Source organism: Haliotis asinina, chromosome 8 (genome assembly GCF_037392515.1).
Source record: "Haliotis asinina isolate JCU_RB_2024 chromosome 8, JCU_Hal_asi_v2, whole genome shotgun sequence".
NCBI lineage: Eukaryota > Metazoa > Mollusca > Gastropoda > Lepetellida > Haliotidae > Haliotis > Haliotis asinina.
The window spans coordinates 2,617,660-2,644,773 of NC_090287.1; the positions used below are offsets into that span (position 1 = coordinate 2,617,660).

Consider the following 27,114-nt stretch of genomic DNA (forward strand, 5'->3'; position numbering starts at 1 on the left):
TAGGTGTCACACCTATGATCATATAAACGTTCTGTATACAGGTATCTCCGTGTGAACTCGGTGTCACACCTATGATCATATACACTTTCTGTATACAGGTATCTCCGTGTGAACTAGGTGTCACACCTATGATCATATAAACTTTCTGTATACAGGTATCTCCGTGTGAACTAGGTGTCACACCTATGATCATATAAACTTTCTGTATACAGGTATCTCCGTGGGAACTAAATATCACACCTATGATCATATAAACTTTCTGTATACAGGTATCTCCGTGTGAACTCGGTGTCACACCTATGATCATATAAACGTTCTGTATACAGGTATCTCCGTGTGAACCAGGTGTCACACCTATGATCATATAAACTTTCTGTATACAGGTATCTCCGTGGGAACTAAATATCACACCTATGATTATATACACTTTCTGTATGTAATTATCTCCGTGTGAACTACATATCACACATATGCTCATAAATACGTTCTGTATACAGGTATCTCCGTGTGAACTACGTATCACACCTATGATCATATACACTTTCTGTATACAGGTATCTCCATGTGAACTACGTATCACACCTATGATCATATAAACTTTCTGTATGCAGGTATCTCCGTGTGAACTAGGTGTCACACCTATGATCATATAAACTTTCTGTATACAGGTATCTCCGTGGGAACTAAATATCACACCTATGATTATATACACTTTCTGTATGTAATTATCTCCGTGTGAACTAGGAATCACACATATGCTCATAAATACGTTCTGTATACAGGTATCTCCGTGTGAACTACGTATCACACCTATGATCATATAAACTTTCTGTATGCAGGTATCTCTGAGTGAGTTAAATATCACACCTATGATTATATACACTTTCTGTATGTAATTATCTCCGTGTGAACTAGGAATCACACATATGCTCATAAATACGTTCTGTATACAGGTATCTCCGTGTGAACTACGTATCACACCTATGATCATATAAACTTTCTGTATGCAGGTATCTCTGAGTGAGTTAAATATCACACCTATGATTATATACACTTTCTGTATGTAATTATCTCCGTGTGAACTAGGAATCACACATATGCTCATATAAACGTATCCACTTCCAGGATGTAGCTTGGTGCTTGTCATGATCAGTGAACAATTCCAGCTTGACATCCATTTTCTTATTGGGGTCGAGTTGATACTGTTTCAGACACGTACAGAACGTCTGAACAAGTCGGCCAGCAGGAGCACATCCGTTCTTAAATACAGGTCGTGAGGATAGCCTAGGGTATGACAGCCCAATTTTTCCCACGTGTCCTGGGCATGCTCGTACTCGTACACGGAGATGGTGGAGTCTGTTCCGCTGCTGTAAAAGTTGTCGAGGGAAGGTAGTGTCGTCTCGTCGAACCTGGACAATCACCCATGCACTTGTACGGGTACACATCTTTTGGAGCAGCAGGGACCGAGTTGCCACGTCGATGTATCGCTCAGTGGTCATGGAGGTATTCCTGGCCTTGAACAAACGGTGGGGTGACGACACGAGAAAGTGAGTGCTGTTGATTTCTCCATGTTGTTGGGGATGCATGTTAACTTGCCCTTGATGCTCGAGATTGCCTACATGAGATGATCATCGGACCCTCTCAAACTATGGAACATCACTGTTATGGGGAGGGTTTAGGGATCGATTCTGAGCAGGAGGTTACACACGTTATGGGCGGCACCTCGGTATGGACCGGTGGCAATGATCTCTCCGACAAAGCTTTCCTGAAGTGAAAAAAGTTTGAGTTGCTCAAACTTTTGATCAACGTGTAGTGATACTGGTCGCCTTTTTCGATCTGAAATAAATTGATTCTGCCTCCGGACGTGAAGGTCATTCGGTGCTCGATGGCTTTATTGCCTTCGTGACCAATCATGTTGATGGTAACGGGTTTGCTTTTTGAAACTCGTTCAGTAGGAGATGGGCGTTCTACACCCGGAAGTCGAACCCAGAGACCTCTCATCGTGGGATAGCTGGAACGCCTGCATGGATTCCCATTTGGTTCATGGGAGGCAGCCATGACCGCCACCACAGTATTATTGATTAACGTCATCCTTTAGTTTTGTGGTTAATGAACGACTGATTCGTGGGCTTTACATATACCGTAAGACATTTCAGCACATCGAGCTTGTGTAGTTCGCGAAACCCTTTCGCCATGTGTATGCCAACCCTTTCGGAGACTCGTCATGTGTATGCCAACCCTTTCGGAGACTCGTCATGTGTATGCCAACCCTTTCGGAGACTCACCATGTGTATGCCAACCCTTTCGGAGACTAACCATGTGTATGCCAACCCTTTCAGAGACTCGCCATGTGTATGCCAACCCTTTCGGAGACTCGTCATGTGTATGCCAACCATTTCGGAGACTCGCCATGTGTATGCCAACCCTTTCGGAGACTCACCATGTGTATACCAACCCTTTCGGACACTCGTCATGTGTATGCCAACCCTTTCGGAGACTCGTCATGTGTATGCCAACCCTTTCGGAGACTCGCCATGTGTATGCCAACCCTTTCGGAGACTCGTCATGTGTATGCCAACCCTTTCGGAGACTCGTCATGTGTATGCCAACCCTTTCGGAGACTCGCCATGTGTATGCCAACCCTTTCGGAGACTCGCCATGTGTATGCCAACCCTTTCGGAGACTCATCATGTGTATGCCAACCCTTTCGGAGACTCGTCATGTGTATGCCAACCCTTTCGGAGACTCGTCAGGTGTATGCCAACCCTTTCGGAGACTCGTCATGTGTATGCCAACCCTTTCGGAGACTCGTCATGTGTATGCTAACCCTTTTGGAGACTCGCCATGTGTATGCCAACCCTTAAGTTAACATATAAGTGTACCGATAATACATGCAAGGCGGAACGCAGGTTACAATTTGTCAGGTTGTCTCGGATGTAATAGTGTAGCGTGTGGAGCTTCAGATGGTAAGTTAGATGAAAAACATGAATCGATGACAAAAAGTTTCTATTTTGGCAATTGCATATTCTTTTGTTAATTAAAAATGCCTTAAAAACATACGACATCGCTTCGAACTTATGCTGTCTCCAGAAAGTTAACTTCCGGATCACATGACTTGGATCATGTGGCAAGCTAGTTTTAACTTGCATTGCGACATACAGCATAGGTCGATTTATAAGTGTTATATACAGTACAATTACAGTGTAGTTTCCCTTAATCCTACTTAACATGTGTTTTCTTTCTGCACTTGAATATATTTTAGTCTAATTGTTTCGCGACCAACACAGCCGAAACTAACCCAAGCGCGACGAAGATCAGCTCCCGATCTTGCTGTTCCTTGGAAGGGTGTAATACTGGGTGGGTTCGTCATCGAGGGGTGCGAGCTGTTTGCCGGTGAGGATAGAGTATTTGTGCATGGCGTCGTGGACGTCCTTGCACGTTCTAATGGCATGTTTTTCACGTTGGAGTTGCTGTTTGATGAAACCGATTCTCTGCATGCGTTTTTTTCCGCGTACTCGCTCCACGGCCAAATTGTGACGTTTCCTTTCCGCTTTCATTTGGGCGGCATTGTTCATTGCTCCCTGAAAACGCCAATTAAGGGGTTGATTTCATGAACACACTCATGAGAAAACTGTCGACTCTGGTCGGAAAACATGGTGTTAATTTCCCTCATGATGAATAACCTTCGAAGTGGTGCACGACCCAAACAACATCCCCCCACGGTCGTCAAGATCTGCAAAATGCAAAGACCGAACTCGGTAATGCCAGAGACGATCTGAGAGACGTGCCCCAACGTGCCAAAGAAATGTCAGAAAGCATCAAAAACCTGTTGGACACATGTTGGAATGAGCTCTTGCCAGGTTTCAAATTTTCCATTCAGAAACTGCAAGGGCTAGACAGGGCATTGCAAACCGTTCGTGGAGAACTCGTGAATAACATGGGGAAACCCAACGAAATCTATGAGCACATCGCATGCGAAAATACGACATGGTCGGGTACAAGACGGTGAGGCTGTCAAAAACATCACCCATGTTGAATTCGCCGCAAATCCCGTTTGTTCGATGGATCCCATGCCTTGCCCTATCGAAATCGACTGATTTCTTCCAGGATCCGTCTGATCTGGTAGTATCTGAAAATATAAGAGGGACCAACTCTTTTCATTGCGACGCATGTCATTCAAGGTCACACCGCTCCCTGTCGTCGCGCACCGCACGGCAAAATTCTGCCACAGTTGCATCGGGTTCTGAAACCATGCATGTACTGCCTTGACGTTCATGACCGTCAGCCTGTACTTGTCAAAGACATCGATGAGCACACTCGAAACTGGGACCCAGTCTTGGCATCCACCACGATCTTCACGCGCGTGAGATCGGTAGCGGTGACGATTTTTATCGTTTATATGATAAAACATTCTCGGTGTGTACCTGGGTGTGGACATACTGAATGTATATGGCAGTGTCTCATGTGTGATATATACTCTAACACTCTCGGGAAACACTAGCTGAGAGCCCCTGCCGCTGCTGCGCGCGATTGATGACACGTTGGGAAAAGTCGCTCTCTGTGATCTGACCTACTACCCACTGTGCTCGCTCAACGATGAGTCTTCAAACCGCGGGGAGTTGAATTCAAAATGAACGGTTGGAATGGGGTGGTCGTGTTATCAAACAACAGTAAGGCCAACGTAAGATTGAGCCGATCTCTGGCCAGAACACTAGGGTTGCCAGCAAATGAGGTACCAACGAAAACCACCATCACTTAACAAAACTACCCAGCCGTACCATACCAACCCAACCGTTCCGTAACGGGAATTGAGCATTCATCTTGATCAGCTGTGCACGGCGGACAATGTTCAAAGTGAATGCCCCTCCACAGTAATGAGAGAGCCTGTGCCTGTGAAAACGGAAAAAAAATCAACGGAGGTCGCAACTGACAGTACAAAAAAAACCCATAAGAAAATATTTAGATATTAAACACATTTCAGTGAATATAGGATACCTCAGCGTGATGCGGCATTGAGCGACACTCAAGATCCTAGAATGGTCATGAGGCCGAGGAAAAATGCGCCAGTATAACGATATCCGACATCGTCAGTTTCGACTAGCCCGGCATCGAGGACAATGTATACAGGTTAGAATTAAGAAACAATACTTACAGGAGAGCGGAAGTCCGTGGTGGTGAGATTCAGATGATGGCAAGACCGGTGGTCTCGTAAAAAATACGCAGTACAATCTTGTCCGCAACGACAACAAATAGGTAGGTGATGGTTTCTAGAAACACGTTGTACCAGTTCGTCCTAACTGATGATAACCAACTGCCTTTGATGTCACCCCGAGTCGATTGGCTACTCGATAACACACTCGTTTATCCCTACGTGTTTGTGGAGTTGAAGGGTCATTATTTAACGAAAGTCCTCTATAAGGGGATTCTCTGTGGCAACGAAGGAGTGTAGTCATGAGCCTCATCCTGAATAAGGCGGGTCATTTACTAGCGAGTCGACCGGATTGTCGAAATATGAGTTTACAGTTGGTGCTTGAGATACCAAAAACGCTTTATATCGAAGTCCTCCTCGGGGAGGCATCGCCCAACCCAAATATTGAAACTATACCGGGAGTATACCTCTGTTGGGCTCCAAAATATCAAAATCACGTCTGCTCGAGTTATATACAGAAACAAAACGACAGTGTTTAAGCGAGGCGTCACGATTACGTTGGATAATAAAATCGAGCTGACGAAAATTTTTTAAAGTTTAATTCTCAGCTCAATGTTTACGCATCAGAGATTATCCGAAATTAACTGAAGACAGACATGATACGAGCATAATCATGGGTGACATGTCAAGCCTGAATCCAACCGGCTAGGAAAACATGTTGTACCTCCTGCATTTACAAGCCAGGTGTACACACGACGTGAAGTCATCGTCGAGCGGAACTGGATTATTAATCTGGTCCTGACCTACCCCTATATCATCATGGGTGATGATGGTGATACAATCGAACAAAAACGTAATGGGGTTCTAGTGGATGGTTTTATTCGTTGAATGAAAAGATGGTGTACACATCAGCATTACTATATCAAACAGGTAATATGTTAGTTCACCCTCCAGAACCCGAATATAAACTGATACGATTATAAAAAAGTAAATGTGATACAAGGGTTTACACTTTTATTTGATACACGTTTTTTTTCTAGAGCTTCTCATTTTACTCAACTACATTCATATATCCGAGTATATGTACTTCATCAGCTGAATGTACTTTCGTCGATGATTGACGGAGGACCAGTTGAACCTTATCTCCCAACTTACAGAAAAATGGGATTGTATCCGACCATGGACGATGTGGCTCAAAAGCTTGAAACTGTGGACGGATTTCATTTACATCAGATAATCGACAATAAACTCTAATTGGAATTATAATAAGCCTTAAAACATGACCAGATCCGAGTGCTGGCCGAAGCCAAGCTGAACACAATCGACGAGGACATATTGTTGGCGCTGTGAGACAGTAAACTCTCTGAGGAAGAGTTTTGTCTGATTTTGGCTGAACTCGCCAAGTACAACCTCAGGAGGGAAGAGATTAGAACCAAGACTCGTAAAATTACTGCTAACGTCAGCGAAAATGAGAACAAAGCTCATAGAACAGGGCCGACAGCAAATCATCCAAGCCTTCCTGACCAAGAACACAGATATCCTATACGATTGACCTTAAACTGTTTCGTAGATGTCAACCTAGTATGAATCAAACCCAAAACAAAATTCTGCCACGTGATTCGAGTTCCTAGAACTATCTCTCCTATCTGCCAACCTAATATAAACAAGGAAATTGTGCAGTGGTGATTTGAGGTACACATTTTTCCCTCCAAAATCAGGAACTTCCTGTTTACACCAGCGGACTGGCCGTAACAGTTCAGTGCATTCAAGCTGTACATGTATATAACTTATACGTTTAGCGACCTTATGTATCCGATTCTAAAATAGTCAATTGTGGCTTCTACACATATTTTTCAATGTCCAACACATTCATCGAGTTCAGCGTGATCTAAACGAGCATTCTGTATTTTAGGAGACCTTTATTTGGGGTGAAAAGCCTCCCTACATTTTGAAGCGTGAAGGCAGAAGTGAACTGACTGATTTTGTGTAAGCTTGGACGTGCCATTCAATAATGGTGGCTTTCAAAATATTTCAGCGTCCCTCGAATTCATTTATGGTGGTCAGCGTGTTAAAACTCCCGGGAGCATCGTGTTTGTAGTTTCGAAGGCCTTTATTTGACGTGAACAGCCACCACACGTCTTTGAGAATGAGCGCCAAGAGCGTCTGGAAACAGTGATCATTCTTCCGGTTTAAAAACTGGTTCCAGACTTTGACAGCTTGAATGTGAAGAATACGGTCACCCCGTGGCGTCGTGGACCTTACTCGACCTTCATTTTGTCTGTTACGGAGATAGAAATGACAAGGACAGTGTGAGCGGAGTTGTGGACTCGACACACATGGCGTGAATAGAGATCCAGCTCAACTTCAGGGCGCTTTGTACATCCTGCTCATTTCCGTCCTTATGGTACAACAGGAGTGGTGGAACCAACTCGTTTGTAGAGTAACAATGCGCACAGCCAGCCCACACAACAACACAAGACATGAATGAATAAGCAAAATGGGTTTATTATACAGCAACAGGATGATCATACATAATTAGACTTCTATAGAAAATATACCATGAGCTTTGATAAAAGCACAGATACATACCAGGAACAGCTTTGATATCAAAGAATTTCCCAAGATACATAAGTCACGAAAATATCACATTACGAAGTGGAATACATGAAATTGAACATAGCACCTTATCCACACTAAATGGGTAGTATATAGTATATATATATACACACACACACACGATTCCGTGAATTGCATACATATGATGAATGCATAATATCTACTGATAACATCTGAACTCTTCAACTATATACAAGCTTCTGTAAATGGACTCTTGTCCTTAAAAACCGCGCTACGGGAGCAACTATTTCTGCAGTCAGCAAAGTGTTCTTACAATCTGCTACGCAACAGAGACTGTGGGCTTTGGAACTGATCTAACAAACAACAGTCGATCGTTGATGTTGTCAAGTTAATAATGGCAACAGTACCTGTATATGGTGCCCCTATCCAGGCACGTTGCCTACTACGTATATTACTACCCCCTTTCATTTTACAGCTGGGTGAACAGAGACAATGTTGATGTAAGTATCTTGCCCAAGAATACAAATGTACCCATCTCGGAACCCGAGCCTAGATGTTTCCACCGGGCCAACAGCGTGTCAAGCAGACGCCTTACCACTGCACTAATACGCACAATTGGGTATTTACCATTAACAACGGGTTTGTGTCTACTGTGTCGCAGTGGTGGCGATACGGGTTTTTTACACAACACGATGGAAATATACTGCATGTACAAATATTGGATAATTTCACGCTTCGTCAAGATTGTGTGAAAGGTAAAGTAAACACTGGGACTCTTGGTGGGATGAGTACACACACCATAAAATAAGTGGACTTTACAGGAACCACCACCTCCATTAACATCGTCTCCCGGGAACCTAGTACACATGTTATTCCAGTAGAATATGCTCTTCAGTTTGAAAGTAATCTCCCTGCAAAACCCGGGGCTGACTAAACCCTGTGCAACAAATGTATCAATGTACATTTGAGTCAAATTTCAGTCATGTGTTTGGAATCTTTGAAATGACGTAATGTCTAAATGTTATTAATATTCATGTAAATTGTACTCTCCATAACATTACAGGAATTAAGGATCATTCATACATTCACATCAATTCTGTGCTCGGACATGTGATCTAAAGCATGATTTTAAATTTTCTAGAAAGGTGTTCCCAAACACGTAATTGAATATAAAGTTGGTTGAAGAATTGATAACAATCAAAAGTTGGGCGATCCTTGTGATAATTAGATTGTTTAGTAGATTGAAGTCCAAAGCAAATAATAGCAGATCTACTGCAGAGACAACATGGGTGAGCACAGACATGCTTGTAATGGCCAGGACCAACATGGTCAACTTGACACTCCCTCTGTCAGATGACTGGGGATTTCCACTATTCATTCTTCGTCTTGAGGTCACCAGAACCATGTTGCAAGTTACCAGTATTATCAAAGGAATTACACATCGAAACACCAACATCACAGGACCAATATACACAGTGAAACCTTCTTCTCCGAGAGGGAAACTCGTTAGATCTATGTCAAAATTTGTGTAAAATTTCAAATGTGTAGACGGCCATTGGCAGTAGGTAAGCAACGGGTTGAAAGATGAGGTATAATAACAGAAGAATAAGCAGGGCGATATCGGCGAGTGACAGATACTACAGGAGCAGGATATTGCTGTTTGTCTCGTAGAACAGCTGCTCCAAGAATATTCCCAAACACACCAAAAGTGGCTATACCTGTCAACACCCATGCCATAATTTCAGGTCCGATTTGCTGACTTTGACATATGTCACGGTTCCTGATTTCTGTCAGCATAGTGTTGCTTATGGTTGTTCCAGGGGTGTTAGTAACATCACTGTTTGTGACATTTGGTAATGCGTCATAAACATTGATGACGACAGAGACCGTCACTCATACGGCCTGTCAACCATGACTGATACACAGACGATGGAATATTCTTTCAGGCCATAGTCCTTCCACGGAGAAATATTCGATTACGCATAAAATTAGGACGCCAAGGTATGGAAAGTAGGCAGAACCATCTTGTATCAAGGCTTACATTCATTCTGCAGATCAACAACACTAGAGGGTCCCCGTTAGCTCTGTGAATACACATAACGTTTTGTGTCGAGGAAAACAAGTCCCTCGGCATAGTTTGCCTAGAACATGCATCTACGCATGAGTAAGGGCCACTGAGAGGATCGACTGAAAATATATACTAAGCATTATTCATTAAGATAATTAATTGTTTCTTAATGATGTTATTTCACATGGATCAGTACGTGTTCTCACGTGTTGAGAATCTGTCGTTCCCCAAGGACAGGTCTCATTACATTTTAGGATAGGTATTCACCAAAGGTATTCAAAAATCTTAGTCTGGTATTGTCAGTCATTAAATCGTGCTGCCTCGGCGTCTCTATTCTGTCTATGAATATTTATGGAGTCTGTTGACTTAGTATAAATAACCAAGTCCCGTAAATCCAGCAATAGGCATCAAACTTAAAATGTAATTGTGTGTCGTAACCAACAACAAAGTCATGCTCTTTCTATACCCGACACACTTCCATCATATTCACTGGTATAATCTACTTTCTACTATCTACTCCTATATTTCATTTTCGATTTGTGTATTACGGGGTCGGTGTTTAATTAACTCGCAAGGCTTGTTTACCAACCCAGTCCTTGACCATGTTTCTGACATACATGAAACCACATGTCATACGGAGAATTGCTTGGTGTAGACTAGACCGTGTGTGTCTTGTTACACTTGTATGTCGGATGTATGTTACTAATGATTAGGTCAGTATCAAGGACGTTCTAAGTGTGTGATACGATCTATGTTCTCACATGTGTACGATATATTGTACATATTCCTTTTTCTGCTGACAGAGTCGAGGGCCTCGACAGTTCTTCCTACATAAATCGGTTGTACGAGAAGCACGTAAGAACACGTATTCTAAAATATGTTGATATACTTCAAGTGAGCCATGCGTCTGTTTAGAGCCATGTTTAATACAGGACTATAACGATGATGGCCGTCAGAGATCTTCGATATTAGGCTAAAAAAGACGGTTTGTGGACTACTCTCATCTGACTGAACTAAAACTGATGAACATTTTGAAAGAACGAGACAATTTATTTACCAGTTGATCTTCCGGTCATCATTCGACCTGCATCCCTCTGTCTGCCTCCTCGTAAACTTTCAACCTAATTCAACACCCCTATTATGAATCCTTGTATCTCGTTCTGCACATAATATTGAATATTTTAGACTTGTCTGTGTTATATTTATCTGAGGGGATTTCTTTTACCTTTTGCCACGGCAAATTATTAACCGTAACACTCCTTGTGCAATTTGGCACGATAGTTTTTAGCGATGCGTCAATGCTTTCCCGTAACAACGCATCACCTTTCAGGGTTAAAGGCGCTAGACTCGTGATGTTGTAGTGATGAATTATTTCAGTTCGGGTGTGGATTTTTCGGTGGTTTCTAACCCTTCCATGAGAAATACTTCAGACCTATCGGTCGTGTATCCCGGATACGTCATGATGGACAATTTGACCGAAAGCTGATAATTCATGCGACCCAGAACGAACATTTCCATCCGGACTTTGTCATAAAGGACATCTATCTGTAAAAAACAACAATATGGAAGAAACTAGTTTTCCAGTCAGTGTCAAAACATTGAGTCAGCACCAACTGTGGGTTTTGGAATCTGTGCAAATGATCTGACAAGCAGCAATCGATCTATGATGTTGTCGAGTTAATGATATTGATAGTCCGCTTATATGGCCTGCTCACGGCGCTATGTACTATGCCCTGTCATAGGACACTGTCGTAGTTTCCGATACCTTTTCAGCTCCCTGGGAATCATACAACCATGCTGTTAGACTCATTGAACTAAACACTGCCAGCACATCCTCACGGGTACCCATTTTAGGACTAGGTGAACTGAGACAATATGGATGTAAGTATCTTGTCCAAGGATACTACGCACTACTCACCTCGTGACCCGAACCTCGGTGTCTCAACCGGGAAATGAACCGTGCCTACAGCGTGATAAGCAGACGCCTTACAACTGCACTATTGGGCAGTTTACCATTAACATCGGGATTATATTTCCACTGTAGTCCCCTGAAAGTAATGGGGACTTACAGTTCCTTTGCTACCTGCATGGACCCTAGCTGGAGTAACACCATCTCCTCAGCCGCTGGTGATTGTAAGAAATTTTAGCCAAAATTGAAAAGACAAAAATACTACGTTTAAAAATTCTGGTAAATTTACATTGACTTTGAACATTTTGGGCCTTACGTACCCTCTCAGGAGGGCAATACGTTTACAATACTTCAGCCCCCTTTGAGGGTACAGCCACCAACAATTCAAGTTCCTAATTTAAACTACCAATCATTAAAATACATCTATCTACAGAACATATTACTCAAAAGTGGATGTTTACATGAAAAGTTTTTAACTGCCTGAAGACACGAAAGAGAATCTGAATAGATAATATACTGTTTATGTAGGCCGTCCTTGAATATATTTAAGAGCCGTTAGTATGGCGTTTGCGTCTGCAGTAATAAAAGAGAGCTGCCATTTGGTACTCCAGAAGATATTGTTTTGGATCCAATCACAGTGGCACAAGCCACTGCGCCAAAGTTTTTGGACCCATCTGTGAATTAGGCTTTGTAAGTATTCTATTTCCTTTTTAATTGATAACCAATTTAATGCCAGACTGGTCCGGGCCTTGACAAGAAATTGAAGACATATATTATTCAGAGGTCAACATCACCAGATTGCCCCATGAGCCACCGCCTTCTGGCATAAGGCTCTAGGCAGTATAATATAAACTATAATTTATGCAATAGATGTCAAAAGTGCCAATACCCAATAACAAATACAATGTACAAAAATAGTCACAATGCACAGGGCTTAGCGTCACCAGCCGATTGATAGAACCTGGTCCATTCTACCACCCGTCTAGGTGACGTCAGGGCCAAAGTGGTGTGTTAGGCAATAGGAACACGGTTCCAGGCCCATTTTGCCCTCAACCACCACGATCCCCTCCTACACCGACTCAGGGCGGCAACCCACGGCTAACGGGTTGGTGGACCAAATATTCCCCCGGGTTCACAACGGGGGTGTTGGCGAGCTCGTAACGTTACCCAGCACCCACCATGAGGAGGTGGCTCGCAACGGGTGCCTAAAAACGGGTGACCCACCGCCATCATTAACATCGTCTCCCGGGGACCTACTACACATGTTGTTCCAGTAGAATATAAAGTGACGGGCAAAAGAAACTATACCAATACAAATTTGTCACTGGGAAAATATAACAAGAAGAAATGTTAACAGTTATGTAATTCATTGTTCAACCACTCATTTGTCAATGGATATTCATAAAATTTACAGCATTTGGGGTTGACATTAAAGATGTACAGAAGTTAAATGAAGAAGGTGTGATTTGGAAATTTGCTTTTAAGAGAGTTATTGGAGCTTGTTAAAATGATCACATCAAATCAGAGGAGTCATTATCAGACACAATTCAATGTCAGCAACGGGTATGTCCTCCATATGCATCGATGTATGCTTGAACACGACGTCTAACAGAGTTAATCAATTGCAAAATAACGTTGTTTCCAAAGGCCTACCGCTCCACTGTCAGTGCATTTACTAAGTCTTGGCGATTTGCATGTGGTGGGTTACATGAGCGAATTTGTCTGTCTAGGTGATCCCACAAGTGTTCAATCGGGGAAACGTCGGGGGATCGAACAGCTGCACAGGCCCACCTCAGTCTGACGCGAGGTCAAGGACATCCCACGGAATGGTCCAATGCCAGTTCTTCAACTGGCCACATGATTCAACGATGTTGTTGTTGATATATATATGCAGGTACCAGTCTTCTTTGTCGGTGGTAACTCGTGATCTGCCGCTCCTTGGCCTGTCACCAGTGCTACCTGTTTGCCTGTCTTGTCTGCGGCCTTGTTATTATTGTCGAGTGCAACCAATGATTCTTGCCACATGAGTATACCTGACCCCCAGTTGAAGCATACCACACGCCCTCTCGCGCTGTACTACAGTTAATTTAGAGAAGTAAGAAGTAAGTATATCATATGATAAACATGCAACATGTTCTGAGATCATTTAGAGAAGTAAGAAGCAAGTATATCACATGATAAACCTGCAACATGTTCTGAGATCATTTAGAGAAGTAAGAAGTAAGTATATCACATGATACCTTCACAGTCAGGACAATTGACTTTCAGAACTTTCTCGGCTGCTCCGGCGGCCATGATGAATATCAGAATTTAACTTCTCTCAAGTACAATGGGGTCAAATCACACTTAAAATTATGTTTGTGTCCAACAAATTTCAGGTGGATAACCAAAAACCAATAATGACCATTAAGGTAGCTTCTGGTGTGACTGGAGTGCTAATTTTATCCATCATGATATTTAACTATGTGAGATCTAATGGTATTAGAATCCTGTTCCTCCACTGCCCCACACATGTGACTGAAGACAAAATGTGTGGATAAGGCAACACTGTGATCAAGCGCCTCTGAGAGAGTGAGTGAGTGAGTGAGTGAGTTAGTTTACCTGAAAACAACACTTAGCAATATTCCTGATATATGGTGGTGGTCTGTAAATAATCAACCCTGGACCAGACAACACAGTGACATCTATGCCATAGCAAACCAAACGTGTCAACCAAGTCAGAGAGACTGACTACCAATATTGTTAGTCACCTTATGATAAGTATGGGTTACTCAAGATAAACTTGTAACCCAGACCTTCACAGGTCTTGAAGCGCCACTGAGCAGCACTGGTTGGACATCAGGTGCTATGTAAGTGCATTATTGTTATGTTTAACTCATCTAAGATAATATGCAGCAGCGAGGGTTTGGCTTATCCTGCCACTGTCAGACTGGTAAGGTTCATCATCAGCTCGAGTCCCTTACCCCCTCTACATGCAGCCCTGACAGTCAATGGGACTTCTCCCATAAAACACTGCCTAGTCGAACCTGACTGAGACACATCATGTCTTTCAGGTGTTCAATAATCCCATCATCCGACGCCCGGCACAAGTCATTTTTCATTTCGGGCAATCAAATAATGGTATCTTACTTGTTCGTGGACTACTAGATAATTTCCACTTATGGTTTCAAACTGCAAATAATCTTGGATTTTATTTCATATCTGCTCATAATGAAGTTATTGCTCTCAACCTCAAACTAGGCCCTATGGTGTTCCAGAATATTTATCCTGGTAGAGGAAATGGTGTAACATCTTCTCACTACTTTTATCAAGCGCTGAGACCCTTTGTCGTGCCACATTTTGGTCATCATGGAAACCACTCCTTCAAGCAGGACAGCACATGTGCCCATATTGCCAGAGCAACTAGAGACTTTCTGTCAACACAGCATACAAGCTCTTCAATAGCCTGCCCTCAGTCCAGATTTACACCCAATCAAACACCTGTAGGACAAGATTCAGATGAAACTCTTTATGTGCAACCAAAGCCAACAACTGAACCAGAACTCTCTCAGGCGTATCACTGAGTCTTGGTGTAAGTTCCTGTGGCCTTCATCAACCGTCTCATCCACTCCATGTACTGACGATGCAATGCTGTTGCCAACACTCAAGAAGGCCATACATGTTGATTTTCAGACACACTGTTGCGCCACCTGTCATCATTTTGACTTGCAACTGTCTGAAATTCGTCTTTAATTATTGATGATCAGACATGTCAATTTTGAAATCTTTCTGACAAGTATTATGTTCTTTACATGTGTTTGAATTAAAATGATTACCAATTTCAAAAAGGGAGTGATGGGTTCAGTCTATCTCATGGAACTGGTAGATTCCTTTGGTTTTTCAGCACTGATTTTAAGGCCAGTTTGGTTTGTTTAATGCTGTTGTTTGTTGAACATTTCTTCTATTTCGGCTATATCTGTATATAATAGAGTCTGGACCCAACAATCCAGTGATCAACATCATCAGCACTATACTGCATAACTAGCTTATGATGACGTGTCAACCAAATCAGTGAGCCTGATCACCTGATCCCTTTAGTTGCCTCTTACAACAAGCATGTGTTGTTGAAGACCAATTTTAACCCACATCTTCATTTTAAGACAAGACATACAATGTGCAAGCAGACTTGCATCCGAATCATCAAGGAGATGCTGTGTGAATACTGGTTCATTCTATGTAAATGCACAGCTTTTAGAGCTGATATATGTAATTCACATATTCTATAACTGAAATTCCACTACAGTTGCAGGTTAAAGTTACTTGAATTTTCATCCATATGGTGCCTTGAGTGATCAAAAACAACGTGAAATACATAAGTCAACTAGGTGTTTCAAACTTTCATGGTTTAGCATCAAGGACCCTCTTCATCATTTAGTTCATACCCAAAATACAGCATAATTTCAATACTTTAGGTGAAGCATGACAGCCTGTGAAAAATTAAATTTGTTTGCCAATGGAATAAGTGAACCAACCTTTTCATCAGACTGATGCATGACTGAATGGAGTCAACATGAACCCGACTTGCAAGATCCACAATGTCCTGATCACTTTGAAAATGTGATGGGAATTTCGATCTTGCCACTTCTACCAGTCTGAAATGAAAATGATGTACTATATTGCCTTTCAGTTTTCCTGCCTTATCTCTAGAGAAATGTCAACTAGTTGTGCCCTGTGTTTGCAGACTCCATGTTCTCTGGCAACTGATTTACCTCAACAGCTACAGACACTCATGAATTCAGCTCATTAACCTCTGAAACACATCGGCCATTCTGAACAATATGATTTACAACACATTTGCGATCAGTCTCCCAGTCCTCACATCAACTTGACAGATTACATCATGAACATGCATCATGACATATACAAGGAAAGACAGTGTTGAATCATCCTCGATATCTCCAGGGTATACGTTCCGATACGTCTCCACTATACCCTGGACGCATCTACTGCTCTGCCAGATAAATGTATTACCTCCCTTTGCTGGCTCCGCCCTCTCACAGTAGCCAATCAGCTAGGCCGCCGTTATAACCGAGCTTGCCAGTGTCAGCAAAGGTAGCTGTCGCAACTGCGAAGGTTTGCTCGCAGTGCGACTCAGATTTTTAGGGAAATCATACAAGCAAATTGACAGGTCCGAAACTTTAAAACGACACATGCAAGAACTCCTTCTACCTCTTCCAAATAACCTCTGCATTGTTTCTGTTGCCAAGCTTAATCGGTTAGATAATTCAAAAAACGAAAGTGAGTTGTGATTGGTTCGCTCAACTTCCCAGCGTAGACACCTGATTGGATCAAAAGACAGTCAAGGGAGGTAATAGATTTATCGGGCAGAGCCATAGATGCGTCCAGGGTATAGTGGAGACTTATCGGAACGTATACCCTGGAGATATCGAGGATGGTGTTGAATATATCAACCAAACATCTGAAATCAGGGGTACACTGATCGCCGCAGTACATCAAAACTTGTTCTTGACAGGACTGGACGGAAGTCTCATGTAGACTTGTAAATCTTTGTGAACTGATGATGACAAGAAACAAACCTCCCAGCACTAAAAGCCCCTTCTGTGTCAATGTAGACCACTGATGTGTCTGAATCCCCCGACATGGCCGAAAGGACGCTTAACATTATGCTGAACTGGGTCTTCCCACAGCCTGAAGGCCCAGCGATCTGGAAAACAGGAATCAGTCAGTAGATTGAACCGACTTTCTGCTTGACATAATGTAGAACTGGGCATTCATGCAGTCAGGAGGCCAAATGAATAGGACTCACATCATATTTTTATCATGCTTATAGAAATTGTGACATGGAGTCTAAGTGGGCCGGGACTGAAAAAACATCTATGTCAGGACAAGAATGAGTAAAGTGTCCGTACCTACCTGGGAACTTACCCAGTTTCGATGACAAAAGACAAATCTTATGGATAATGAACTACTACAATCTTAGTAACATTTCAGTGTTGATTCTCACAAAATTGAATTTTTTTCGCAGTTCATCCCATACGCAAACATATCAAAACACTATGTGTCACAAAAAGACCATGTTTTCCACCTGTTAGCACTTTGGGGAATTTGCTACAATTTGGACCTTCCATTTTCAAATGTCTTCTTCAGTTTTATGATTGAAAGTAATTAAATTCACACAACAACACAAAATACTCTTATCTCACCAATAAAAATAACTGAAACCTGGAAGAGTTACCTCCCCTTGACCACCTCACCTCTGTGACAGTTCCTGCTGGCAGTCCTCCATGTAGGACCTTGTCTAGGTCGGCTAAAGTTGTAGGACGAAAAGCAGATTGGCTCTCACGGCGGACTTGCAGTAGTTGAAGCCCCTGTGAAACATGACAAGCATCATTTTGCTGTTTTTCAATAAATAAATAATAATTAAATTCTACATAATCACAAGATACCAGCACATTACAGTCACAGGTTCATTTATTCTGATCTAGAAACCAGCAAAAACCCTCAGTTCCAGTAAGTCCAACTTGTCATTACAATAAAATAACAAGCTATATTTTCCAAAACCATAACTTGGCCACAGACAGCAGATTTTGAAATAGATTGATGGACTCTATCAGCATAAATAAAATTGTAAGTATGTAGTCCAAATCTTTTGCTGGTGAAATTTTCACTACAATCCTGAATCATGCTAAAATTGATTGTTTGTCTATACGTTGCACTTTTAAGGTAATTTTTGATATTATGTAGATCAGACTCTAAGCATCGTATATTTGAAGTGCCCTGTGTTTGAGGAGCTGTATGTTTGAGGAACCTTATGTTTGACAAGCCCTACTTTTGAGGAACCATATGTTTGAGGAGCCCTGTGTTTGAGATGCCATGGGTTTGAGGAGTTCAGAGCTTGTGCGACTGACCGTGACAACTGGGGGTATGCAAGCCTGGCAGCACTGGTCGATGATGTCCGTAACTGTGGGGTAGCCACATCCTGTTAGTTTCAGCAACTCCAGTGTCGATCGTGACAACACATCCTGAAATAGGTAAAAATCATGAAAACTGCACAGCCTTCACCAGCATCATTATTCCTAAAGCTTGCGCTGGTGGAAACGACCATGGGTTATGACTCGAATGTGGGTCTTGATTACCTGCCTCAGAACCAAGCAATCTGTGGACCCTTAAAGAAAACCTGTTATGATTCACTTCACTTGACAAAATGAAATTACATAATGTGATCAAAGGGATTTTTTATATTCGTGTTAAAGAAAACCAAAGTAAAGAGTAACTGTGTATCTTATAGTTAAAGCACCATAAAATCCTTACGCCCCTTTATTGATAAGTCATTGACGTCAAAATCTGCATTCGTTTTCATTACGTGATACAAAACATGTACTAACAGGTGCTTCACCTACATGACACGGCCCAATATTATGCTGAGTAAGTTTTTCAAGAGCTTCGTTTGGTAGATTAAATCGCTTTAATCGTTTAGAAGACATTGCCCTAACAACTCCGGATCTAGCGGGAACCTCGCCAAGGGAAGTAACTAACATGTTCATTTGTCATGACCTCTTACAGAAATAGCATTAGTTCAGAGAAGCTGAAATATGTTCGAACCCAACGTAGATATTGATACATGTGTATTTTGAATGATGTTTGTCTTGTGTTTTTGTTTGGATATTATATTTACTTTTCTCAACTAATAGGAAAAATAAAATAATATAGACATAAAATTTGTATAGGAAAGAATTTTAATCCAACACTGTCACGACATTGTGAGACCAACAGCAACACCTCTCCTTAGTTATTGAAACAGGATAGTGTCTCTATAGCATTTAGGAATAAAGTTTTAGATTTTTCATTTCAAACTGTTTTATCACCCATCGACCCCACCTCATCTCTGGCATGTAATGACATAGTCCTCGCCTCGTCCGTAATCATTTTGCTTCCGGATCTTAACTAAAAAAAAACGTTCAATATTTTTCAACTAAAATTGGCAGATGTACCAAACGGAACCTAAGGTGATGCTCTTGCTATTTACAGATGTTTGTTATTTATATTTTTAACGATTCGGACTTAGTCTCAAAAGGGAGGGGTGATCTTTGTTTCTGGATCATAACTCGAAAGGTTCTCAATGTTTTTCAGCTAAACATGGCAGGTATAATAGACAGCAACATATGTCATATTTGGGATTTCACTTTCTCAATAAAGTACAAATTCTAGTACTTCTTTTGGTTGAGTCCCATCCGGGATTCGAACCCGCACCCTCAGAGTCAGGCACCTAATCGCCAGCACACAAAGTCAGCCGCCTAACCCGCTCAGCCACCGCGACTTCCTTTGTTGTTGTTGAAGTCGCGGTGGCTGAGCGGGTTAGGCGGCTCAGCCACCGCGACTTCAACAACAACAAAGGAAGTCGCGGTGGCTGAGCGGGTTAGGCGGCTGACTTTGTGTGCTGGCGATTAGGTGCCTGACTCTGAGGGTGCGGGTTCGAATCCCGGATGGGACTCAACCAAAAGAAGTACTAGAATTTGTACTTTATTGAGAAAGTGAAATCCCAAATATGACATATGTTGCATTTGACCACTTTCCAAATGGCATCGTGTAATTATAATAGACAGGTCCCAAAGTAGTGCCTTTCTACTATTTGCCGACTTTTGTTACTTCTATTTTTCCTGGTTCCCATGGAAATGATTCTGACTTAAAATCGAGAGATGGGCTTCGTTTCCGAAGCACAAATCGAAAACTTGTTACTATCTTTCAGCTAAACCTGGCAGATATGTGACGCAAATCCGTAAGTTGTGCCTTTTGCTACTTACAGATTTTTGTTATTTTTATTTTTTTCGAAACCGTTTCATATTTTTTTCACCAAAAATTGGTAGATATACCAAACATAAGCTACAGTGGTGTCTTTTGCATTTACAAATTTTTGTCATATTTTTTCCTCAGTTTCCATGGAAATGATTTGGACTTAGTCTCAAAAGAGAGGGATGGGCTTTGTTTCCAGAACATAACTCGAAAACCGTTCAATATCTTTCTACAGAACCTATGAGGCAGATCTTCATGTGGTGCCTTTTGCTTTTACAGATTTTTGGCATTTATATTTTTTCATGGTTTCCATGGAAACGATTCAGACGTTAAAAAAATCACCAAGCTAGACATGTAACTGTCAGATGATTTGTTCTTCCAAATCTCTGGCCAGAACACTCGGGTTGCCAGCAAATGAGATACCAACAAAAACCACCATCACTTAACAAAACTACCCAGCCGTACCGTACCAACCCAACCGTTCCGTAACGGGAATTGTGCATTCATCTTGATCAGCTGCGCACGGCGGACAATGTTCAAAGTGAATGCCCCTCCACAGTTATGAGAGAGCATGTGCCTGTGAAAACAGACAAAAAATTGAACGGCGGTCGCAACTGACAGTACAAAAACATAAGAAAATATTTAGACATTAAACACATTTCCGTGAAGATAGGATACCTCAGCGTGATGCGGCATTGAGCGACACTCAAGATCCCAGAATGGTCATTAGGCCGAGAAAAATGCGCCAGTATAACGATATCCGACATCGTCAGTTTCGACTAGCCCGGCATCGAGGACAATGTATACAGGTTAGAATTAAGAAACAATACTTACAGGAGAGCGGACGTCCGTGGTGGTGAGATTCAGATGATGACAAGACCGGTGGTCTCGTAAAAAATACGCAGTACAATCTTGTCCGCAACGACAACAAATAGGTACGTGATGGTTCCGGCATTCGACGGCAATGTTGGTAATTTAGACAACGTTGAGACACCAGGTCTTTCTAGAAACACGTTGTACCAGTTCGTCCTAACTGATGATAACCAACTGCCTTTGATGTCACCCCGAGTCGATTGGCTACTCGATAACACACTCGTTTATCCCTACGTGTTTGTGGAGTTGAAGGGTTATTATTTAACGAACGTCCTCAATAAGGGGATTCTCATCCTCCTTCGTCCCTATGCATGGCCATGAGCCTCATCATGAATAAGGCGGGTCATTTCCTGTCGAGTCGACCGGATAGTTGAAATATGAGTTTACAGTTGGTGCTTGAATTCAAAGACATATCTGATTTCACGCAAGAGATACAAATACATTCCACGCTTTACATGGAAGTCTTCCTCGGGGAGGCATCGCCCAACCCAAATATTGAAATTATACCGGGAGTATTCCTCTGTTGGGCTCCAAAACATCAAAATCACGCCTGCTCGAGTTATATACAGAAAAACGACAGTGCTTAAGCGAGGCGTCACGATTACGTTGGATAATAAAATCGAGCTCACGAAACTTTTAAAACGTTTAATTCTCAGCCCAATGTTTACGCATCAGAGATTATCCGAAATTAACTGAAGACAGACTCTTCCATAATACAAGCATAATCATGGGTGACATGTCAACCCCGAATCAAACCGGCAAGGAAAACATGTTGTACCTCCTGCATTTACAAGCCAGGTGTACACACGACGTGAAGTCATCGTCGAGCGGAACTGGATTATTAATCTGGTCCTGACCTACCCCTATATCATCATGGGTGATGATGGTGATACAATTGAACAAAAACGTAATGGGGTTCTAGTGGATGGTTTTATTCGTTCAGTGAAAAGATGGTGTGCACATCAGCATTACTATATCAAACAGGTGATATGTTAGTCACCCCTCCAGAACCCGAATATAAACTCAACTACATTCATACATCCGAGCATATGCACTTCATCAGCTGAATGTACTTTCGTCGATGATTGACGGAGGACCAGTTGAAGCTTATTTCCTAACTTACAGAAAAATGGGATTGTATCCGACCATGGACGATGTGGCTTAAAAGCTTGAAACTGTGGACGGATTTTATTTAAATCAGATAATCGACAATACACACTAATTGGAAGTGTAATAAGCCTTAAAACATGACCAGATCCGAGTGCTGGCCGAAGCTAAGCTGAACACAATCGACGATCACATATTGTTGGACAACTCTCTGAGGAAGAGTTCTGTCTGATTTTGGCTGAATTCGCCAAGTACAACCTCAGGAAGGAAGAGATTAGAACCAAGACTAGGAAAAATACTGCTAACGTCAGCGAAAATGAGAAAAAAACTCATAGAACAGGGCCGACAACAAATCATCCAAGCCTTCCTGACCAAGAACACAGATCTCCTAAACGACTGACCTTAAACCGTTTCGTAGATGTCAACCTAGTATGAAACAAACCCAAAACAAAATTCTGCATCGTGATTCGAGCCCCTAAAACTATCTCTCCTATCTGCCAACCTAATATTAAACAAGAAAATTGTGCAGTGGTGATTTGAGCTTCATATTTCTCCCTCCAAAGTCCTACACTTTCTCTTTACATCAGCAAACTGGCTGTAACAGTTCTGTGCATTCAAGCTGTACTTGTATATAACTTACTTTTGCGGGCTTATGTAATCCGATTCTAAAATAGTCAATTGTGGCTTCTACACATGTTTTCAGTGTCCATCGACAAATTCATCGAGTTCAGCGTGATGTAAAGGAGCATTCTGTATTTTAGGAGACCTTTATTTGGGGTGAAAAGCCTCCCTACATTTCTTAAGCGTGAAGGCAGAAGTGAACTGACCGATTTTGTGTTAATTTGGACGTGCCATTCAAAAATGGATGATGGCTTTCAAAAATATTTCAGCGTCCCTCGAATTCATCTATCGTGGTCAGCGTGTTAAAACTCCCGGGAGCATCGTGTTTGTAGTTTCGAAGGCCTTTATTTGAGGTGAACAGCCACCATTCGTCTTTGAGAATGAGTGCCAAGAGCGTCTGGAAACAGTCATCATACTACCGGTTTAAAAACTGGTTCCAGGCTTTGACAGCTTGAATGCGAAGAATACGGTCACCCCGTGGCGTCGTGGACCTTACTCGACCTCCACTTTGTCTGTTACGGAGATAGAAATGACAAGGACAGTTTGAGCGGAGTTGTGGACTCGACACACGTGGCGTGAATAGAGATCCAGCTCAACTTCAGGACGCTTTGTACATCCTGCTCATTTCCCTCCTTATGGTACAACAGGATTGGTAGAACCAGTTCGCTTGGTAGGGCCAACCCACACAACGACACAAGACTTGAATGAATAAGCAAAATGGGTTTATTATACAGCCACAGGATGATCACAAATAATTAGACTTCTATAGAACATATACCATGAGCTTTGATAAAAGCACAGATACATACCAGGAACAGCTTTGATATCAAAGAATTACACAAGATACATAAGTCACGAAAATATCACATTACGAAGTGGAATACAAGAAAGTGAACACAGCACCTTATCCACACTCGATGGGTAGTATATATATATATACACACACAAAAGTGAAATGCATACATATGATGAATGCATAATATATACTGAAAACATATGAACTCTTCAACTATATACAAGCTTCTGTAAATGGACTCTTGTCCTTAAAAAACCGCGCTACGGGAGCAACTAGTTTTGCAGCAAAGTGTTCTTACAATCTGCGTCGCAAGAGAGACTGTGGGCTTTGGAACTGATCTAACAAACAGCAGTCGATCTATGATGTTGTCAAGTTAATAAAGGCAACAGTCCCTGTATATGGTGCCCCTATTCAGGCACGTTGCCTGCTATGTATAGTCTATGACCGGTCATTTTACAGCTGGGTGAACAATGTTGATGTAAGTATCTTGCCCAAGGATACAAATGTACCCATCTCGGGACCCGAGTCTAGATGTTTCCACCGGGCCTACACCGTGTCAGGCAGACGCCTTACCACTGCACTAATGCGGGGTTGTGTCTACTGTGTCGCAGTGGTGGCGATACGGGTTTTTGCCAAGTCACAACACGATGGAAATATACCGCATGAACAATTATTGGACAATTTCACACTTCGTCAAGATTGTGTGAAAGGTAAAGTAAACACTGTGACTCTTGTTGGGATTAGTACACACGCCATAAAATGACTGAACTTTACAGGAACCACCACCTTCATTAACATCGTCTCCCGGGAACCTAGTACACATGTTATTCCAGTAGAATATGCTCTTCAGTTTGAAAGTAATCTCCACGCAAAACCCGGGGCTGACTAAACCCTGTACAACAAATGTATCAATGTACATTTGAGTCAAATTTCAGTCATGTGTTTGGAATCTTTAAATGACGTAATGTCTAAATATTACTAATATTCATGTAAATTGTACTCTCCATAACATTACAGAAATTAAGGATCATGCATACATTCATCATATCAATTCTGTGCTCGGACATGTGATCTAAAGCATGATTTTAAATTTTCTAGAAAGGTGTTCCCAAACACGTAATTGAATATAAAGTTGGTTGAAGAATTGATAACAATCAAAAGTTGGGCGATCCTTGTGATAATTAGATTGTTTAGTAGATTGAAGTCCAAAGCAAATAATAGCAGATCTACTGCAGAGACAACATGGGTGAGCACAGACATGCTTGTAATGGCCAGGACCAACATGGTCAACTTGACACTCCCTCTGTCAGATGACTGGGGATTTCCACTATTCATTCTTCGTCTTGAGATCACCAGAACCATGTTGCAAGTTACCAGTATTATCAAAGGAATTACACATCGAAACACCAACATCACAGGACCAACATACGCAGTAAAACCTTCTTTTCCGAGAGGGGAAGTCGCTGGATTTGTATGAAACAGCTGCATGTTTAATTCGGTATCCCAATAGGGTTCTGGCCAATATGCTAGCCACAGAGGAACATTGAATGCAACACTGAACAGAGCTATGCACCCAAGTATCGTGTTGATGACAGACGCACGCATGAGGGATTCATACTTGAATGGTAAAGTTATCGCTATGCATCGTTGGATCGCTATGAGTACTGTGAGGTAAATTTCAAATGTGTAGACGGTCATTGCCAGTAGGTACGCATAAGGATAGAAAATTGCGTGTATCGTGCTGTTCAGTTCAAACAGTATTACTCCGAAGAAAACAAGAATAAGCAGGACGGTATCGACGAGTGACAGATACTTCAGAAGCCGGATATTGCCGTTTGTCTTCTGCATACGATGTAGAACAGCTGCTCCAAGAGTATTCCCAAACACACCACAAGTGGCTATAACTGTCAACACCCAAGCGATAATTCTATACACGGTTTCTCCACTTAAATTTATCTCACTGTCACTGATTTCCTCTTCCTGACCGTTTGATATGTTTATTTCAATAGTGAACTGTTGCTGATGAGGACTCATGGCAGTCAGGCCATCCGTGAGTCTGTCAAAAAAAACCCCACATAATACTGGTGATGAATGCCATTCTTTGCTTACGTTTTCGTACATACCCCCGTGATTCTAAGACACGTGTGAACATCAAGGTCTTACATTGGCAGCAAGAGCTTGTTGTCAGTTCATACTCATGTACACATTGTCGCTCGAGATCATATGTAACTCACAGATAATAATAATAGTGCATTTCTGTGGCGATATGTCCGAACTTGAGAACGCCCAGAGGGCATATTTGTCATTACTCCCGCTAACCCAAGCTGTCTGTGAGACGCTAGGAGGGTAATAGCAGTGGGATAAACACCTAAAAAAACCAGGAAGCCCAAAGGGCTAATATCTTAAAAATGTTGTTGGCCCTGTTAACATATTACCAGTCCTGCAATAAAAATAGGATATGATCTGTGGAAGTTATGGTTTAATTGTTCATGAACTATACAGACGTCGTCTGGCTACCATGATTGTAAATTATTTTCGAAATATTTCCCCTAGTCAAAGGCATGGCCAAATATATACCCTTGGAAACACAGGGGCTTGTATTGCTGAAAATAATGCGTCTTGGGTCCAACAAGCGTACACTGATATCCATACACATACAAAGAAGGAAAGGGATGTAGCGCGCACAAAGTTGTCAAACACCCCACTCGATTATTGGCGAATTCCGGGTGGAAACGTGTGGAATATACAGCCGCGATTTATTACTGAAATATAGCCACATCGGTGCACTATGTACCGATTAACGTTGCTTGGAACTCGGGAAAAAAGAACTCTTTTCATTTGTACGCCAAACGAAAATCATCGCCTCTCGGAAAAGAAATACTATCATGTCTTTCACTTAAAAAACACTCGATCGGTGAAAAAACATAACCTTTTCGTAATCGCTAGATATTCCGCTTTCGTTCTACAGCCTCGCCAACGAAATAGGTCATTCTTTGAAGGACAAACATGGTGGATTCGATCACTCGATACCGCTACTTTCTCAATAAAGTCGTGTATTGCAGGTAAAAGAATAAAAGAGGCTGTACAGTCCACAATTTCCCACCCAGAATTCGCCCATAATCGAGAGTGGGGTGTTTGACAACTTTGTGCGCGTTACATCCCTTTCCTTCTTTATATGTGTATGGATATCAGCAATACAAGCCCCTGTGCTTGGAAATGTATTG

General features: G+C 42.0%; 2 protein-coding genes across 2 annotated transcripts; both read right to left on the reverse strand.

Annotated features, from left to right (window-relative positions):
• Positions 1 to 1,207: 1,207 nt before the first annotated feature.
• On the reverse strand, positions 1,208 to 19,629 carry LOC137294304 (DNA repair protein RAD51 homolog 2-like). The gene is made up of 7 exons (XM_067825304.1): positions 19,582 to 19,629; positions 18,612 to 18,725; positions 17,958 to 18,071; positions 17,280 to 17,407; positions 16,215 to 16,334; positions 1,709 to 1,765; positions 1,208 to 1,409 (listed from the first exon to the last, which is right to left on the reverse strand). The coding sequence occupies exons 1-7, from the start codon at positions 19,627 to 19,629 to the stop codon at positions 1,208 to 1,210; spliced, it is 783 nt and encodes a 260-aa protein (XP_067681405.1).
• Positions 19,630 to 24,937: 5,308 nt separating this feature from the next.
• LOC137294306 (probable G-protein coupled receptor frpr-1) lies at positions 24,938 to 25,924 on the reverse strand. Its single transcript, XM_067825307.1, has one exon. The coding sequence runs from the start codon at positions 25,922 to 25,924 to the stop codon at positions 24,938 to 24,940; it is 987 nt and encodes a 328-aa protein (XP_067681408.1).
• Between the last annotated feature and the right edge of the window lie 1,190 nt (positions 25,925 to 27,114).